General features: G+C 41.6%; 1 protein-coding gene across 1 annotated transcript; it reads left to right on the top strand.

The window, feature by feature from the left end:
• Window positions 1-2,288: 2,288 nt before the first annotated feature.
• Window positions 2,289-13,913, top strand: RFK (riboflavin kinase). Its single transcript, XM_083702158.1, has 4 exons — window positions 2,289-2,591; window positions 4,529-4,680; window positions 5,513-5,615; window positions 11,245-13,913. Exons 1-4 carry the CDS (start codon window positions 2,510-2,512, stop codon window positions 11,376-11,378), a joined length of 471 nt encoding a protein of 156 aa, XP_083558284.1. The 5' UTR covers window positions 2,289-2,509; the 3' UTR covers window positions 11,379-13,913.
• The last annotated feature ends 6,030 nt before the right edge of the window (window positions 13,914-19,943 follow it).

The raw sequence follows: 19,943 nt of genomic DNA, 5'->3' as shown, positions 1-19,943 counted from the left end.
TAGTTGCTGACCAGAATTCAGATTCAAAGTACTCACAAACCTGACTGTGGACTGATTGTTTTTACAATCCCAGCACTGCCCACCAATCTGTACTGGCCACCTGGTCTTGACAGTCCCACACATCTGCCACCAATCTTTCACAAAGGGTGCACTTACCATGCTTATATTATTACACATAGGGTCTCTGCCACATACACCATATATTAAAATTATGTACTAGCATTATCCCAGTTAATATCCCTACTGCCATCATTTTAAGTAAATAATAGCTTTGAATGCCTTTTCTTGCTAGATATAGACATGGGATGAACAGACCAGAAAATGAAGATTGGAAAGTGAGATGTATTACAATTTATTAAAGGTTACTATAATATAAAATAATAGGTTTATTTACAGGTTGGATATATAACAATGTTGCTTCACCTATGTTAATGTTACTGTTGTTTTAAAGAAGTGACTATATAGTTGCTGTAGATCCTACCTTCAAACATTAGCCAATTAACCTTTTAATCTTCACCCAAGTTAAATCACAGGCTATTTAGAGTTCACGATCTTTGCAGTTTAACAGCCAACTGCAGGTATATTGCCTGCAGTTCTTCCATAGTATTGCTACTGGAGTCTTCCTCTCACCCTTGCAGATCTTCTTAGCTTCTATCTTTAATGATTTCAGCTGTGAAGCATTGGCTCCTTCCACAGCACCCTCAGGCACCTTGTTTGGAGCCTGCCAAAGTCCATACTCCTCCCGCTTTATTGAGTTTTTGAGCTTGTTAATCCTGTTGTTGTATTTTTTGCAGGGGGGAGGTTGTTGCCTACTTTTTTGTCAGTTTTTTTTTCTTTTGGTGGAGTGAGGGTGTTTGTTTGTTGGTCATCCCCACCCCGCCACCAAATCTTAAAGCTTCAATATCTCTGTGTTGGGAAGTTCAGCAGGTGCTGCTTTGACCTTCACTGTGAAAGGAAACCAGCACCTGTGAAAGTATCAGTGCTCTGTACCAATTAAAGGTAAAGCTGAAATCAGAGTTTGGAAGCATGACTTGACACTTATTTATGAGTAATAAAAGGCCACAGCCAAGGAAAATCCCTGGGGCCTGGCTGTTTGGCTTCCAGCAGTGTGCCAAGACTTTTTAATGCAAGAGAACATACTGGATCAAGTGACACCTATGGCAGCCAGCCAACAAAAACAACATTGTCTGCATGCCTTGTCCATGAAGGTGACCCTGCACACTTGACAAAACAAGCATCTCCGCTGTGTGGACAGGAAACCTGGGCACATGACAAACACAGCATGTGGCTGGGGCGTGTAGCTGTGAGGCAGAGTAGGCAAGAGGGCAATCTCTCTCTTTATAGAGAAGCCCGGTATCTTAAGACAGTAGAAATGCTCAAAGCATTCTCAGGGCCAGCCCACCCAGGAGGCAAAGGGAGGTGACCACCTCAGGCAGCAGGATTCACAGGGGCAATACTGTAGATCCCAATGTAGATCTTGGTCTTTAGGTAGATCTCCTTCCCTGGTGGAGGAGATAGAATTTTGTTCTCCTCAGGTGCCAAGGTGTCTTGGTTTGGCCGAGCCTTATTGCCATAATCAGAAACTCTGCAAAAAGGAATCACAGAATTGTAGACTTGGTAGGGACCCCAAGGGTCCTCTAGCCCACCCCCGCAGTGCTCTTCCTGTGCCTGCTTCCTGCATCTTCCCTGATGGAGAGTTCTCGTGGGTGAAGTCAGGGAAGAAGTAAAAAAAATAAAAATACTTAACAGAATTTGTAGAAAGGTTTTGACAGATTTCCCCGAGCCCTGGGGGGTCAAAGGCAAGTAATTTAAAAGAAGTCTTGTTGGGGCATTTCACTCCGAATCTGCTAGAGGGTGAGACAGAGGATGGTGCCAAGAGGGCGTCCTGCCCCGCCCCGGCCCCCCCCCCCGAAGCCTGGCTAGGCCCTTCAGGCTTCTGGGAATCTTGGCCCCCTTTTCGCGATGCTGCCTCGCTGTTCATTTCGAGGGCCTGGGGAGGGGCGGAGAAGAAAGGCAGTTCCAGGGCTCCTTCCAAGCAGAAGAATAAAGCCTTTAATACATAAGCATTTGCTGCGGCGGAAGGGGGCCGCGATCACTACTGGGGTTGACACGCGTCCGCGAATGCAGACGAGACAGCTTTTCCTCCCAGGATTCCTCGCGCGCCGCTGGCGGAGGGGCTTCTGGATGTTCGCCGGCCACGCGCAGGCGCAGAGGCGCCCCTTCCGCCATCGCTCCTTCTCCCTCCCTCCCCGCAGAACCGGAGCGGGGAGAGCGGTGGCTCCGCCCCCAGGGGGCGGGCTCGAGGCCGCGAGAGCTGGAACTTTCCATTGGCGTTTCGCCCCCGCCTCCTGTGACGCGGCGCGAGGCCCCGCCTCTTCCGCGCCGGCACAGCCCGAGTTCGCTGCCCGTCTGCCTGCCTGGTCGCCTCGTCCCGCTCTCCCTCGCTTCTGCCTGAGGGGCCGGGCCGGGCTCCGCCGTGGCCTCGCGGGGCTTCTTCTCTCGGCTGGCCATGAAGAGCCTGCCGTACTCCTGCCGCGGGGAGGTGGTGCGCGGCTTCGGCCGGGGCTCCAAGGAGCTGGGCATCCCCACAGGTGAGCGCGGCGCCTTTGCCCGGAGGGAAGCAGGCAGCCGGGCCGCCCTCCCTCCCTCCCTCCCTCCCGGCGGCGGGCTTCGGTTTCGTCCCGCCCACCAGGCGGCTTCAAAGAGCTTTGAATGCCCGGGGTCCCCGCGTGTGTCCCAGACTTGAAGCCAAACGGGAAAATATCCGCGACCTGTTTCACCGGGATGTTGAAAGGAGGGAGAATCTGATAAGGAAACCGGCTCCTTGTGCAGGAATGCGGGACCGTGTTCCCGACGGCGCCACAATGAAGAAGAGGCAGCAGGGAGCCAAGTAGATAAATAAATAGAAGAAAATCGCCCTCTGCTGGTGGATCAATAGCTTTGGAAAAATCTGTTTTAGAGGAAAAATGGGATATAAATGTAGCTGCTGCTTTCAGTATATACAGTAATTTGATCTAAAACTGAATTGAGCATTAATGTTGAACTGATGCAATTGTGGGAAGTTAATATTTATCATCCATACACCAGGGACTTTTCTGTTACGGAGAAATAGTGTTTTGTCAACCAGTTGCCAACTGCATTTTGCATAATTTTGGGCACCATCCTACCCTCACCTGTAAGCCAGATGAGTGACCTCTGGGAACAGAACAGGTGCTGCCCCCTTGGGAAGTCAGCTGGGCCGCACTGCCAGAACTATGTCCCTCTCACTTCCCTCCACCTGTGACACAGGGCTGGAGTCCGAGCCACTGTGTTCCTGTGGGGCACCCTCCTGCTGGAGGGAGGTGGTGGGCAGATGCCAGCCCCTTGTTGCTTTTGTGGGCGGTGCACTGCAGACCCCACATGACTTGCGGGGCCAGCATGTGCCAGTTGTGTCCTTCTCGGCCAGCCTGTGGTGTCTGGGGGCAACACAGCAGCTCCACGTGCTGCAAGCCCAACCCTGGGCTGTGGTGCTTTGGGGAGTGACACACTGGGCTCTGGGGTGCCTGGACATGTCTGGAACCATGGGCTCTGGCATGCCACCCCAAGGTAAGTGCCACCTAGGGTGCCCTGTCCCCCTAGCTATGCTACTGCCCCACAGCAAGTATTGCTGGTAGTAGAGTAGGGGGAAATGGGGTGTGCTGAGAATAGCATAGAAATGCCACATCCTTTGTCCCTTCGTTTCCCAGATACATCTCACGTACCAGCACCAGTCCTAAACTTGGCATAGCTAATTCACTCTCATTGCAGACAGTAAATGAGAGGATAAATTAAAAGCTGCCTCAACCTCCACCCTGTCCACGGTGAAAAGTTGGGGCGCAGATGTGGCAGTTGCTATTCCAGTGCATCTCTTCCTTCCATCAGTGTAAAAGTAGGATTGGTGTACGCTATTCTTACCCACCTCATTTTATTCTCACAGGTATTCTGGGCTGAGCACCTGCGAGTGTCTTGTGGCCGCTCACTGAACTCCATGGGACTAAAGTTCTCCTAGTTTAATTTAATGCACTAGCCACTCTGCACCAAGTTGACTGACAGGTCTTAACCTACAGTCTTGAAAAATTTGTGGAGGATTGTGGCCCTTGTCTTAAAATAAGTTAGCTTGCTTAGTGGTTTTGCAGATGTACAGAGAAAGTTTTTGCATCTGTAAAGAAATAGAAGTACTAGAGATTTTTGGATTATTGTGTTGTGCAGTATAACAGTGTAGTCACTGTGTTATTTCTTTCCCTAGCAACCAATTACTATACACAATTGTTTCGCAAACCGTGACTTGATAAAGAATTGATTTAAATGCATTCTTTATTGGTGACTTAAAACACTGGCTAAAACAAGGACAATCAGAGCCCAACCTTGATCTGGATTCTAATCATGTACCATCTAAATAGGAATACCAAGTTAACCGAACTGACCTGGGACATTGTCCTTTTCCTATTGTTTATGAAACGTTTTAATGTAATTGTTTGTTTAATGTAATTGTTTCATTTATATTTTTCAGCTAACTTTTCTGAGGAAGTGGTTGATAGCTTCCCATCTGATATCTCTACTGGCATATACTATGGCTGGGCTTCTGTTGGAAATGGAGATGTGCATAAAATGGTTGCGAGCATAGGCTGGAATCCATATTATAAGAATGTTAAAAAATCAGTGGTAAGAACATTATATTTTATCTAGCTTATGAGAAAACCAATGTACATTCAGTTGGAACAGTTCCTGAGAATATTCCTTGTTAAATTCAGAGCTGATCTGAAAGCATTAAGGTCTGCATGCTGCTAAGCTCACAATTAAGGAGTTTTCAATAATAATAATAATAATAATAATAATAATAATAATAATAATAATAATAATAGCAGCATGGGGGGGAGTGTCCCCTTCTGCTTTATAGGAAATACATTTCCTATTTCTGATCCTTGATGACAGATCAAATACTGATATTTAACACTTTAAACTGAAATTGGGATACATGTATTGGCTGTGACAGAATGCTTCTTATGTTGAGATCAATGGTAGTTACTTTTAAATTCTCCAAGAACCCAGGTGTATGCCTGCACTTACACATTCTGTTATGTGCTTCATTAGAACTAGTTTGGCTGGAAGCTGTGTAAGCTCATGATGAAGTGTTCACTGAACTGAAGGAGATACACAGTTGCTATTTCAAACTGATTTCACGTGAAAGGCTAATATCTTAGAAGGGTAGGTAGAAATAAAATGGTACAGGAACGTTAGTAGCAGTAAACTGTTGTGTGAAAGTGCAACAGGAGCATATGCAAAGGACTAGCAACCTTAAAGGGTTTCTGCCTCTATTGCACTGTATTGTTACATGCGTAACACCTAGAAAGGGTTTTTTGTTTGTTTTGAAAGTGTAAACTGCAGTATAGTGTGAAAACTGTACTCTGCCTTCTATAGTATGTAATATTTGGCCATTAGGATTGCTAAATTCTCAATCAAGCCTATATATTAAATTACGAAACTGTTGTTCTAGGAAACACACATCATTCACACCTTTGCAGGAGACTTCTATGGAGAAATACTTAGCATAATTATTGTTGGATACATAAGACCAGAAAAAAACTTCAGTTCTTTAGGTAAGTCCTAAGTACCTTTTGTAACCATTGTCAGTGTAGCTATAGCAGTATTTATTTGTTTATTCATTATTTATTTACTTTAATTATTTACTGTACTTATATACCACAGTTGGGCACAGTCCAACTAGGGCAGCCTCAATGTTGTCTTTGCCTGCTACCCTTGTTCTCTTTTTCCCTCTCAATACGTCCTCTCATGGTAATGACACCTGTAACAAGCTAGATATCCCTTTGTCAAGCTGCCCAGACATTAACTATTATTATTAAGTAGCTTCTTTTTTGAGTGAGATGGAAAAACTGTATTTTGGAGTTTCCTATATCAAGATACTTGTTCCCCCCTTTTTTCCAGCTAACTAGACATTTCCAGGATGCAGTTGTGTATTGTTTGTATGTCCTTGTATGTACTCCCTGTGTACTGCCAATGCATTTTATAACACAGGGTTATATAAAGGCAACCGTCTTAATAGGAAATGTAGTATTTTTTGCTCTATAGGATGCACCAGACCACAAGATGCACCTAGTTTTTGGAGGAGGAAAGCAAGAAAAAAAATATTCTGAATCTCAGAAGCCAGAACAAGAGGGATTGCTGCGTAGCAAAAGCAGCAATCCCCCTTGCTGTTCTGGCTTCTGGGATAGCTGCGCAGCCTACATTCATTCCATAAGACGCACACACATTTCCCCTTACTTTTTAGGAGGGAAAAAGTGAGTCTTATAGAGCAAAAAATACGGTATTTACTCTCAATATGGTGTACATTTCTTGGAGAATAGGTGGGAACAGAATATAAACTTACATTTACAGTACCAGACTGGTAGATCTCAATTTGGCACAAAACAGAGAAATGTAATACCAAATCATGCCTTTCTCTTTTGCAAACTACAGGTTGTGCAAACCATACTTTAAAACATCGAGTTAGTTGTAGTTTCCAGTTTTGGGTTTTTTTTCTTTATATTTTGTCTGAATTCAGTCAAACGTAGGAGATGTACTAAGGTTCTTGGATGGTCGTCATCAAGGCAAAGACCAGATCTGTTTAGCTTAGCAATGTTGCTGCATCATGTGCCTTGAGACACTAGCTCGTCCAATATGGATGTAATGGCAGCTGGTTTGCTGTGCAAGAGGAACACTGTGACAAGTCTGACGCTTGTCCATGTACAGTCATACCTCTTATTACGTTTGCTTCAGGTTCAATCTTTTCAGGTTGTGTCTCGCGGCGAGCCGGAAGTAACGGAATGGGTTACTTCTGGGTTTCGCCGCATGCGCAGACGTGGCGAATTGCGACGTGCAGACGCAGGTTGCGTTCTGCTCATTATGCAAACGGGGCTCCAGAACGGATCCCGTTTGTATCCAGAGGTACCACTGTAATGCCAAACTGGTTTGCTTGCTGTGTCTGAACCAAAATTGAGTGCCCCTTATCTGTGATAAAGTACCTTTGATAATTTTGAAGAAGGATTTTAAGAATGTTTTCTGAATCTTTTATGCAGAATTAGTCTGTGAAATGGTATCAACTTCTTGCCCAGCTTGTCCGGAGTTTTGGGCTGGGCTGCCATCAGTATGCTGATGACACCCAACTCTATCTGTTGATGGACGGCCACCCAGACTCGGCCCCAGACACACTGATCAGATGCTTGGAGGCTGTGGCTGGATGGTTTCGTGGGAGCCGGTTGAAGTTAAATCCTTCGAAGACAGAGGTCCTCTGGCTGGGACGGGACGACATGGGACTGAGGGGGCAACTCCCATCTCTTGCGGGGGTGCAATTAGTGCCAGCACCGTCCGTTAAGAGTTTGGGTGTAATCTTCGATACCTCCCTCTCCATGGAGGCGCAGATTGCAGCTATAACAAAGGCGGCATTTTTTCATCTCCGCCAAGCTAAGCAGTTGGCTCCTTACCTCTCTCGCCCTGACCTAGCCACTGTGATTTGCATTATCTACAAAATGTGCAAATAAGACATTAAAGGTATCAGAGTATCTTGTCCAACTTTCTGGATGACATAAAACATGGACATTTGCAAGCTTTCATAGAAAAATAATTCCAGTGGCAGCTTTCTGGCAGAGCTGTGTGTGTAATGAGGCAATCCAATATCAAATATTTCAATGCCATGAGATTAATTTACTGTTTACAGCAGTCTGAACTGTTGGAATTCTTTAAAGGTTCAATTTATTATTAAAGATACAACTACTAGCTAAAAGTTCAAACTAGGTATCTGTCATGAATAAGCGAGCAACCTATAAAAATGTTGCTAACTAGTCATACACATGTTTGCAGAGACTTCAATTGGATACTCAAGAACTTTGTTAATAAAACGACGGTTTTCTCAGTACCCATAAAGTATGCTAGGAAGAATTGGCATAAGTCTCTTGTTCTCCAAAGGTTTTCTTTTTGCTAGTATTACATAAGTCGTTTGTATGCTTGGTCCTTATGCCACCTTTTTAAACAATTCCATCTGTCAAAGGAAGTATATGCCTGTTTTTACTAATATTTTCTTTCTTATGAAATATGCTGGAACTGCAGTATCTGCTATTGAAAACTGACATTTAATATTTGAGGCATTCATTTTTTAAAAAGACTCATTTCATAGGCATATGCAGCACATTTCATTAGGGTAGGCACTTTGGGAATTGAAAGACAATTCTGACTATGAAGCCCAATAATGTCAGAGTGAGCGCAAGGCAGAAGATCACAGACTCAGATGCATGCACATACAGTGCAAAGGTGGAGGGGATAAAAAGAAGAGGTGGAGACACAGGCATGCCCACAAGCCCACCCCACACCTATTCTCCCCCCCCCCCCCCGCCACTACTTACACTTCATGACTTTCCACACACTGCACACCTGGAGAACAAGCTCTCCATTGCTGCTGGCAGTGCTGCTGCTACTCCTGTCACACACGCAAAACAGAGCCAGCCAAGATGGCACAACTGTACTCTGACCGTGTCTTCAAACGTGAGTAAAATGCTGAGGCCACAGCCTCATTTTTCTTGCAACCTTAAGGTGTGCCTGCATATACGGTACCTGGTGCAATTCATAGCCTATAACTCATTTAGAGTTTAAGAAAACTCAAGTGATTTGATAATTGCACGGGTTAATTTTACTCTTCCCTAGTACTGGTCATCTTCCACTCAGCATCTTTTACAGCAAGCCAAAAAGGAAACTTTCCCCAACAGCCATTCATAGGAAGGAGTAGGGCTAGTAAGGGCCGCATAGTTTAAAATCATTATTTTTTTTAAATTATCAATTATATTCTGCAGTAAAGTATTTGTTTGAACAAGCCATTTATTTTTATTGTCTGCTTAGAAATAGTAATGATTACTTAAAGCTATTTACAAGGAGGGTGTCGCAGAAAGGAACCCCAAAAGTGCAGGAATCTCAACTGCAGCATCCAGGACAGATGGCCACCCGACCTCTGCTTAAAATCCTCTAATGAAGGAAAATCCACCACCTTCCAAGGGAGTCCATTCACTGTCAAACGGCTCTTACCATCAGAAAGGTCTTTCTGAATGTTTAGTCGGAATCTCCTTTCTTGTCACTTGAAGCCATTGGTTCAAGTCCTACCCTCCAGAGCAGGAGAAAACAAGCCTGTTCCCTCTTCCATGTGACAGCCCTTGAGATATTGGAAGATGGCTATCATATCTCCTTCTGTTTAAAGTAGGCAGGTGTTTGCTTACCTCCTCTCTTCCTATCTTGGGCTGCAGGTTCCTCTTTACATCATTTATCCTGATATCACCAGGTTGGGCATCACTTTCCTTTTGGGTGAAGACCAGAGGCAAAGTAGGTGTTGAGTAGTTCCACCTTCTCTTTGTCACCAAATAGCCATCGTCTCCACACAATGGACCTACCACTTGTTTGCTCTTCCTCTTGCTTTGAACATAGCTGAATAAACCTTTTAAAACTATTTTTAACCTGTCTTGTAAGCCTAAGCTCATTCTGAACTTTAGCCTGCCTGACTTTCATCCTACAACTGTTGGCTACTTGTGTATACTCCTTTGTGATTTCCCCTTTCTTCCATTTCTTACACGCGCCCTTCTTAAATCTTAGCTCATCTGTAAGCTCCATATGCAACTACACCAGCTTCCTTAGATGCCCCCCTCTTTTCTTGTTGGTATTTGGGTCTTCAATATTTCACCTTTAAGAAACTCCCATCCATCTTGGACTCCCTTCTCCCGGAGTATTTCTGGCCATGGGATCTCCCCCAGTAGCTCGTTAAGCTTTTAGAAATTGGCCTTCCAGAGTGCCTGTCTGACTACACTTGGCTTTCCCTTTCCTCTGTATCATGAAATGCAGAAGGACATGATAACTCCCTCCCAAGGTTCCCAACACTTCCACTTTGACAGTCAGTTCATCCTTCTTCATGAGGACCAGGTCTAAGATAGATGATCCTCTTGTTTCTTCCACCTTCTGGAAAATGAAATTGCCAGCAAGGCAATTGAGGATTTTTTCTGAATACAAAGTCTGGATCCAACCCCATAGTCATATATGTATTCTGTACCTAAGGCATGTTGTATTCATATCAAAATGTCTCATAATAAGCATTGTTTTGATTAAGAAATAAAAAGACAATTTTGATACAGAGTGAGGGACTCAAGTAATCTCTCTGCCCTGCAAGGCTGCGTCCTTCTGCATTCTTTCAGTGCAAAATAAATTGTAAATATGGGTTATTTTTCTTCCCTGCAGTTTTAGTATAATACACAAATGTTTTTAGTTGAACTGTGTAATGCTTACAATACAATCTAATCAGCATATTTCTATATAAATATTTTTTTAATCTGCTGTCATAGGCATGACAGGTTTAGTGCTTGAATTACAAGTGAACAAATCTTGCATTCCTTAATGATACTGTTTCATTTTTGCATTCCATTCATTTAATTTATGTTTTGGTGCAATGTTAGGCACTCCTCTTCCTATCATCATAAGCCATACAATTAATAAGAGAAGTGGAACGATTAATTTCCTTGCATTTAAGTGCCATTAAAAACAACCAGTTCTACACAATCTCTTAAGGAACCAAAAGACAGTAATTTGTGTTCAATTTATAGGGTGTTTCCCCAGATGAAATGTGCCAGTCTGTAGCCTGGGAAACAAATACATAATTTCCAATATCAGAGTGTTTCAAGAGTTATGCAAAAAAATTTAGATTTATTGTAACATTAGCTTTGTTCCATTTGTGGCGGACATGGGCAGAAACCTCCAGGTTAGGTTATTTCAACACATTATATGTAGGGCTGCCTTTGAAGATGCTTTGGAAACTTCAACTGGTGCAGAATTTGGCAGCCAGGTTGATCACAGGGGCAAGATGGGTTGAGCAGGGCTTTTTCGGCTGCGGCTCCAACCTGGTGGAACGCTCTGTCACAAGAGACAAGGGCCCTGCAGGACTTGACATCTTTCCGCAGGGCCTGCAAGACAGAGCTGTTCCACCTGGCCTTTGGTCAGGGCGCAGCCTGACTCCTACCTTTGGCAATCTTTACAAGACTTTAGTTTATGGTTGCCATTAATTTTGATTTTAATTCATTTTTATAATGTTTTATAATGTTGTACTGTTTTAGTGTTGTTAGCCGCCCTGAGCCCGGCTTCGGCTGGGGAGGGCGGGATATAAATAAAATTTATTATTATTATTATTATTATTATTTTCATTTTATACAGATGCACTAATAGCAGCTATTCAAGATGACATTGAAGAAGCTAAGAAAAAACTAGACTTGCCAGAACACCAGAAATTAAAAGAAGACAACTTCTTCCACACTACTACTGTTACCAACATAGCTAATGGTCATTGAGTAATGCCACTCCTTAATTTTCACTGTATAGTCCACTAATTTTAGTGGCTGTCCTTTAGAGAGAAAAAATCTGTAACCAGTATTCCTGTGGTTGTAAGAGTTCTGCTTCTATTGGTATTGAATTAAAATAGTTAGGCAAAAGTAACTTTTATTAGTCTACATATTATAATGGCAAGTTAGGAAAAAGATTTCACCATACCCTGGGCAATGTGTACACACTGTTACTATTACTAGGTCATCCAAGGCTCAGAAACAGTTTTCTTAATGTTGACAGGTAATTTGTAAATGTTTCTAATGATGGTTAGCTAATCTTTAAATGAGCATCCTTTTCTGATTTTAAAGGTCAAAGCAATCATGCCAGACACTCTTGTAGTGAGGGAAATACAATGGTAAAGTAGACTTCTCTTTTGGATACTTGGTTTTCATTTGGTACATAATTAAAAATGGGTTGCATCCAGAGGAAAACTAGTCATATTTCAGGATTTATGTTGTGCCATTGATTTTAATGAGACTTCAAAACAGCATTTTTATATACTTATAATAGAGTTTGTCTTCTGTACTTGATTCTCAATAGGGTGCAAAGACCCTGGTTTCCAGAGAAGCATTTGAAACCAAATAAATCAGAAACTTTTAAATAACAAATATTCTTTTCTTTACTGTAGAATGATTAAAAACACATTTCAGTCTTTGTCTCACCATATCTATGCACAATGTAACTTTTACAAAATGGATTGTAAAATAAATGGAAATTTCAGTGATGAATTTAGCTGACTTAGAAGATGTATGGGGCTTGCTGTGCTGCTATATAAATTTAGCAGTTGCCTCTTGGTGAAATGTCTGTGCATAAGCACTCATTAGCGACATTGCCTGGTTGTGGATTAAATATGGTATAGCTTTGATTTATGGCTTGCATAATATATGACTTGCCTACAACTTTAGTGATATACATAGGGTGGAAAGCAAGGGGAATTGGCCTAAGCAACTTTCAGCTTTTGCAGAAACCTAATTGATATCAGAATTGTGTCTAACTCTGATTCTATGTTAAACCTTCTTTTAGAAGTACACATAGTATACTTCCAATTTTTTGAAGCCTTTTATGTTAAACATGACCAAAGTCCTACAATGAAATGTTAGACTGCTTAGAAAAAAATGTGTTGGAATGTAAACTTTTGGGCATTTGTGCAGTCCCAGAAAGAGCCTAATTTAAGAATAATGTGATATAATTGTAGGGAGCTAAATACACAGCAGTTTTCACAAGGGTAAATGTGTAAACATGTTTGTGGGCAGTGAAATTGCAGTGGGACGTCCTGCTATGAATCTGTGTTGAAGACCTACAAATGAGTATGCAAACTGAACGTGCATTTGAAGATCATACTTTTTCCAGAGTTCACATGCACACAGGTTGGAAATAAATGCAGGGCTTGTCATTGTGATCTTGTTTGCCTCTTATGTGTTTGTTGTATCTTTTTTGTGGGAAAAGTGCTTGTATATTTCAGAATTTTCCCATTGTGTTGATTTGCAAAGAAACCTCTAGTCTCCTTTTGTCATTGTTGAAATGTTCCTATATCCATATCTGAATGATGTAGTTAAGTTTAAATATTCTGGTTTTATTCAACTAACTTTTACACAAGGTACACCCATTGAAATGAATGGCTATAACTAACTTGGGTCCATTAAGTTGCAGTCCATCTATCCTGAGTAAAAGTTAGTTGAATACTAAGTTAGTTTTTAGTAACATGTCCACTATTCTCTCTCTCCCCACCCCCCACCGCCCATGTCCAAACAATTAGGCTTTCCTCATTTTTAATATATTAGATATTTATGATTTGGGTTTCCACTGACTTGCAAGTTCTCTGTGTGCCAGGTAATGTGTATGTTCTAGCATGCAGTTAGCAGGCCTGTAGCAGCATGTTTCTGCTTCTTCCAGCTTCAGGGTTAAGCAGCACAAAATTAGGTGGACTTAGAGCCAGAAAAAGCGCTTCTTCCTACTACAAAGTTCTGTAGTGCCACATGGAAAAGTCCCCTCTCTGGCTCAGGAGAGGGAATGGAGATGCCATGTCAAGCTGAGCTATTGCTTCTGGAAAATAGGTTTGTGGAAGCTTACCCCACAATAATTTAAATGTTAGCAGTTGGAAGTAAGCATACTGTCTGACGGAGATGATAACATAAGCTTAATGGTCTGAGGTCTTGATAATGTTGCTACCTATGATTGTTTACCATTTGTATTGTCTTTAGAAATGAGTGCCTTCTGGAAGGGTTTATGAATCTTGAGCATTTGAATTTGAATGAAGAGAATGTAGTCACAGAGTACTTTAATTTTGTGAAAAACTGCACTATAAAGTATGAACAAGAAAAATGTTCATTGTTCAGTCCTGATAAAAATACATGAGTGCATGAAATCATTTATTGAATTCTATCTTTTTATATACCTGTATTTAAGATGATTCATTTTAAATTTACCACTGTAATTTTATTAAGGGTTTTATTTTTCTACTCATTTCAACAAATAAAAGTATGGAAAATGTGTATATGTAACTATTCAGTTTGTCATACTTGATGTACAAAGAATACAGAATAACATGCCTAGTTTGTCCACATCTGGCACTTCACATGCATTACATTGGGGTAGCAGTTTGCACTAACTGCCATATTTTTCCATGTATAAGGCCATGTTTTTTGCTAAATATTTTTGGTCAAAAATTGGGGGTTGTCTTATACACAAATGGTGAATGCACAGGGGTTCAGGCTCTGGTGTGGGCAGTCTTCGCTCAGGCTCTGGCCCGATTTCTTAATTTTGGGTTCAAAAAAATGGGTTGTCTTATACATGGGGTGTCTCATACACGGAAAATATGGTATTGTTTACTCCACAATTTATGGCAATGTTTATTGTGAATATTTTATGCTATTATGTGTGAAATGTGTACTGCTCCTGATCTGCTTTAATTGAGCAATGAGAGATTATTTGCTTTGGGACTACAGATTCTGTCAAATATTTACAAAACTGATTAAAAAGTATGCTCCACTTCATCCTTCACTAACAAGTACAAAGTATAGTTAGCAACAAGGCTGTGGTCCAAATGTTATTTATTTATTTAAAAACATGTAATATGAACAGAAATACCTATTAGCTAAAACGGCACTAAAGCCTTTTTCCAACTCTTTACTTGTTGCCTTTAATCATGGAGACTAATAATTGCTCATTAAAAAGAAAGAAAAATGCAAAGCCTGTGCCTGGGTAAGTATGCAAGAATGTTTACGCTTTCTCTCATAGCTGCACATTGAAGTATAGACCTATCACATCTATGCAAGTACATAGGGTGCCAAGTACATTGGTGGGGAGCCAGGACCATGTAGAGCCAGACCCAACCTCGCAAGGAGGAGCATGAAATGCTTCATGGGAACAGGAATTCTGATGGCCTGGGCCTCTGGTACCATGAAGAAAGCCAACATGTATTGTAGCTAGAAGATGCTGCCAGTGTGCCTATTGTCAAGGGAATGGAGCTGGCCCCATGCAGTCCCACCAACTCCTTCATGCATTTAGTAACTAATGCTTAACGATTTAAGAAGAGCTTCCGTTCTTACCTAAACTTCAGAGTATTCTGTGAACTCTTCAGGGAAAAATGTGGGCAATAAATTAGGTCATTCCCTCCCCCACCAAGGAGATTCACCAAGTAACACTTAATTGGTCACTACCTTCCCAACATTAAACAAAAATAGGCAGCAGTTTTTATGCTTGCATTATCTACAAAATGTGCAAATAAGACATTAAAGGTATCAGAGTATCTTGTCCAACTTTCTGGATGACATAAAACATGGACATTTGCAAGCTTTCATAGAAAAATAATTCCAGTGGCAGCTTTCTGGCAGAGCTGTGTGTGTAATGAGGCAATCCAATATCAAATATTTCAATGCCATGAGATTAATTTACTGTTTACAGCAGTCTGAACTGTTGGAATTCTTTAAAGGTTCAATTTATTATTAAAGATACAACTACTAGCTAAAAGTTCAAACTAGGTATCTGTCATGAATAAGCGAGCAACCTATAAAAATGTTGCTAACTAGTCATACACATGTTTGCAGAGACTTCAATTGGATACTCAAGAACTTTGTTAATAAAACGACGGTTTTCTCAGTACCCATAAAGTATGCTAGGAAGAATTGGCATAAGTCTCTTGTTCTCCAAAGGTTTTCTTTTTGCTAGTATTACATAAGTCGTTTGTATGCTTGGTCCTTATGCCACCTTTTTAAACAATTCCATCTGTCAAAGGAAGTATATGCCTGTTCTTACTAATATTTTCTTTCTTATGAAATATGCTGGAACTGCAGTATCTGCTATTGAAAACTGACATTTAATATTTGAGGCATTCATTTTTTAAAAAGACTCATTTCATAGGCATATGCAGCACATTTCATTAGGGTAGGCACTTTGGGAATTGAAAGACAATTCTGACTATGAAGCCCAATAATGTCAGAGTGAGCGCAAGGCAGAAGATCACAGACTCAGATGCATGCACATACAGTGCAAAGGTGGAGGGGATAAAAAGAAGAGGTGGAGACACAGGCATGCCCACAAGCCCACCCCACACCTATTCTCCCCCCCCCCCCCGCCACTACTTACACTTCATGACTTTCCACACACTGCACACCTGGAGAACAAGCTCTCCATTGCTGCTGGCAGTGCTGCTGCTACTCCTGTCACACACGCAAAACAGAGCCAGCCAAGATGGCACAACTGTACTCTGACCGTGTCTTCAAACGTGAGTAAAATGCTGAGGCCACAGCCTCATTTTTCTTGCAACCTTAAGGTGTGCCTGCATATACGGTACCTGGTGCAATTCATAGCCTATAACTCATTTAGAGTTTAAGAAAACTCAAGTGATTTGATAATTGCACGGGTTAATTTTACTCTTCCCTAGTACTGGTCATCTTCCACTCAGCATCTTTTACAGCAAGCCAAAAAGGAAACTTTCCCCAACAGCCATTCATAGGAAGGAGTAGGGCTAGTAAGGGCCGCATAGTTTAAAATCATTATTTTTTTTAAATTATCAATTATATTCTGCAGTAAAGTATTTGTTTGAACAAGCCATTTATTTTTATTGTCTGCTTAGAAATAGTAATGATTACTTAAAGCTATTTACAAGGAGGGTGTCGCAGAAAGGAACCCCAAAAGTGCAGGAATCTCAACTGCAGCATCCAGGACAGATGGCCACCCGACCTCTGCTTAAAATCCTCTAATGAAGGAAAATCCACCACCTTCCAAGGGAGTCCATTCACTGTCAAACGGCTCTTACCATCAGAAAGGTCTTTCTGAATGTTTAGTCGGAATCTCCTTTCTTGTCACTTGAAGCCATTGGTTCAAGTCCTACCCTCCAGAGCAGGAGAAAACAAGCCTGTTCCCTCTTCCATGTGACAGCCCTTGAGATATTGGAAGATGGCTATCATATCTCCTTCTGTTTAAAGTAGGCAGGTGTTTGCTTACCTCCTCTCTTCCTATCTTGGGCTGCAGGTTCCTCTTTACATCATTTATCCTGATATCACCAGGTTGGGCATCACTTTCCTTTTGGGTGAAGACCAGAGGCAAAGTAGGTGTTGAGTAGTTCCACCTTCTCTTTGTCACCAAATAGCCATCGTCTCCACACAATGGACCTACCACTTGTTTGCTCTTCCTCTTGCTTTGAACATAGCTGAATAAACCTTTTAAAACTATTTTTAACCTGTCTTGTAAGCCTAAGCTCATTCTGAACTTTAGCCTGCCTGACTTTCATCCTACAACTGTTGGCTACTTGTGTATACTCCTTTGTGATTTCCCCTTTCTTCCATTTCTTACACGCGCCCTTCTTAAATCTTAGCTCATCTGTAAGCTCCATATGCAACTACACCAGCTTCCTTAGATGCCCCCCTCTTTTCTTGTTGGTATTTGGGTCTTCAATATTTCACCTTTAAGAAACTCCCATCCATCTTGGACTCCCTTCTCCCGGAGTATTTCTGGCCATGGGATCTCCCCCAGTAGCTCGTTAAGCTTTTAGAAATTGGCCTTCCAGAGTGCCTGTCTGACTACACTTGGCTTTCCCTTTCCTCTGTATCATGAAATGCAGAAGGACATGATAACTCCCTCCCAAGGTTCCCAACACTTCCACTTTGACAGTCAGTTCATCCTTCTTCATGAGGACCAGGTCTAAGATAGATGATCCTCTTGTTTCTTCCACCTTCTGGAAAATGAAATTGCCAGCAAGGCAATTGAGGATTTTTTCTGAATACAAAGTCTGGATCCAACCCCATAGTCATATATGTATTCTGTACCTAAGGCATGTTGTATTCATATCAAAATGTCTCATAATAAGCATTGTTTTGATTAAGAAATAAAAAGACAATTTTGATACAGAGTGAGGGACTCAAGTAATCTCTCTGCCCTGCAAGGCTGCGTCCTTCTGCATTCTTTCAGTGCAAAATAAATTGTAAATATGGGTTATTTTTCTTCCCTGCAGTTTTAGTATAATACACAAATGTTTTTAGTTGAACTGTGTAATGCTTACAATACAATCTAATCAGCATATTTCTATATAAATATTTTTTTAATCTGCTGTCATAGGCATGACAGGTTTAGTGCTTGAATTACAAGTGAACAAATCTTGCATTCCTTAATGATACTGTTTCATTTTTGCATTCCATTCATTTAATTTATGTTTTGGTGCAATGTTAGGCACTCCTCTTCCTATCATCATAAGCCATACAATTAATAAGAGAAGTGGAACGATTAATTTCCTTGCATTTAAGTGCCATTAAAAACAACCAGTTCTACACAATCTCTTAAGGAACCAAAAGACAGTAATTTGTGTTCAATTTATAGGGTGTTTCCCCAGATGAAATGTGCCAGTCTGTAGCCTGGGAAACAAATACATAATTTCCAATATCAGAGTGTTTCAAGAGTTATGCAAAAAAATTTAGATTTATTGTAACATTAGCTTTGTTCCATTTGTGGCGGACATGGGCAGAAACCTCCAGGTTAGGTTATTTCAACACATTATATGTAGGGCTGCCTTTGAAGATGCTTTGGAAACTTCAACTGGTGCAGAATTTGGCAGCCAGGTTGATCACAGGGGCAAGATGGGTTGAGCATATAATGCCAATCCTGCCCCAACTGCACTGGCTGCCAATTAGTTCCCGGGCCCAATTCCAAGCGCTGGTTTTGACTTATAAAGACTTAAATGGCTCAGGACGACAGTACCTCAAAGGCTGCCTCTTCCCATATGAACCTACCTGGACCCTGCAATCATCAACAGAGGCACTTCTTTGTGTGCCTCCTCCAGAAGAGGCCCAGAGGGGAGCAACACAAGAACAGGCCTTTTCTGCAGTGGCTCCCCATTTGTGGAATGCTCTCCCCAGGGAGATTTGGCTGGTGCCTACATTATGTACCCGTGTGGTGTAGTGGTTAGGAGCGGTAGACTCGTAATCTGGTGAATAGGGTTCGATTCCCTGCTCTTCCACATGCAGCTGCTGGGTGACCTTGGGCTAGTCACACTTCTCTGAAGTCTCTCAGCCCCACTCACCTCACAGAGTGTTTGTTGTGGGGGAGGAAGGGAAAGGAGAATGTTAGCCGCTTTGAGACTCCTTAAAGGGAGTGAAAGGCGGGATATCAAATCCAAACTCTTATACCTTCAGGTGCCAGGCAAAAATGTTCCTCTTCAGCCAGGCCTTTGGCTGATTGACACCTGATGCAGACTCTCTAAGAGTCCCTACTTTCCAGGGGTGTCCCTGATTTAAAGAAGCCATCCGATTTCTCATTTGATCCCAGAATGTCCCACTTTTCCTTAAGATGTCTCTATTTTCATTGGAGAAATATTGGAGGGTATGGAGTTATATGACGCCGAGCCGTTTGAAGGCAATCCTGTTATATATGTTGGAAGCTGCCCAGAGTGGCTGGGGCAACCCAGTAAGATGTGTGGGGTATAAATGGTAAGATTATCTTTATGGAATGGGACGTCCCTATTTTCATCAGAGAAATGTTGGCGGGTATGCTGATGCCCTTTTAAATGTGTTTGTGGTTATATTTTGGTTTTGTATTTATTATCTATTTTGTGTTTTTATCTTGTATTTTTATGTTGTGAACCACCCAGAAATCTACAGATGAAGGACATTATACAAATTTAATAAATAAAAATGAACATTTACACAGAATGGTATTTGCAGCGACTTCCATGAGAAATGCACTTTAATGCATACTAGGAAACATTAAAAAGCCGAGAGACCTAATAAATTTGGTGGCAATATACCCTGAAAATGGAGACTAGTGAGAGATAAATCCATCACAAAATGAATTTCAGTGCAAACTATAATCCACCGCAGCAAGTAATATAATGAAAGCTCATTCCAGTATGATTAACTATTTAAATATAAATACATCTCTCTTAATAACAGTACATAATTTAACAGATTGGCAAGATATTTGGGGCTAATGGCATGATTAACAAACTTGTGTGTAATTGCTTGATGACTCCCAGATGAATGTATTCTACTTCATCTCAATTAAAAGTGAAATAGAAGAAAGTGACCTGAAAGCTCTGTCTG

The sequence above is a fragment of the Podarcis gaigeae genome, assembly GCF_964106915.1.
Source record: "Podarcis gaigeae genome assembly, chromosome: 11".
NCBI classification, from domain to species: Eukaryota; Metazoa; Chordata; class Lepidosauria; order Squamata; family Lacertidae; genus Podarcis; species Podarcis gaigeae.
Note: the sequence above shows the minus strand (reverse complement) of the source record. Positions and strands in the feature narration are given on the sequence as shown.

Excerpts from the sequence above, each read along its gene's own strand:
- RFK (XM_083702158.1), top strand. The coding sequence starts at position 2,510 with ATGAAGAGCCTGCCGTACTCCTGCCGCGGGGAGGTGGTGCGCGGCTTC. Across the intron at positions 4,681-5,512 it reads AGAATGTTAAAAAATCAGTG|GAAACACACATCATTCACAC; the intron begins GTAAGAACATTA and ends CTGTTGTTCTAG. Across the intron at positions 5,616-11,244 it reads AAAAAACTTCAGTTCTTTAG|ATGCACTAATAGCAGCTATT; the intron begins GTAAGTCCTAAG and ends CATTTTATACAG.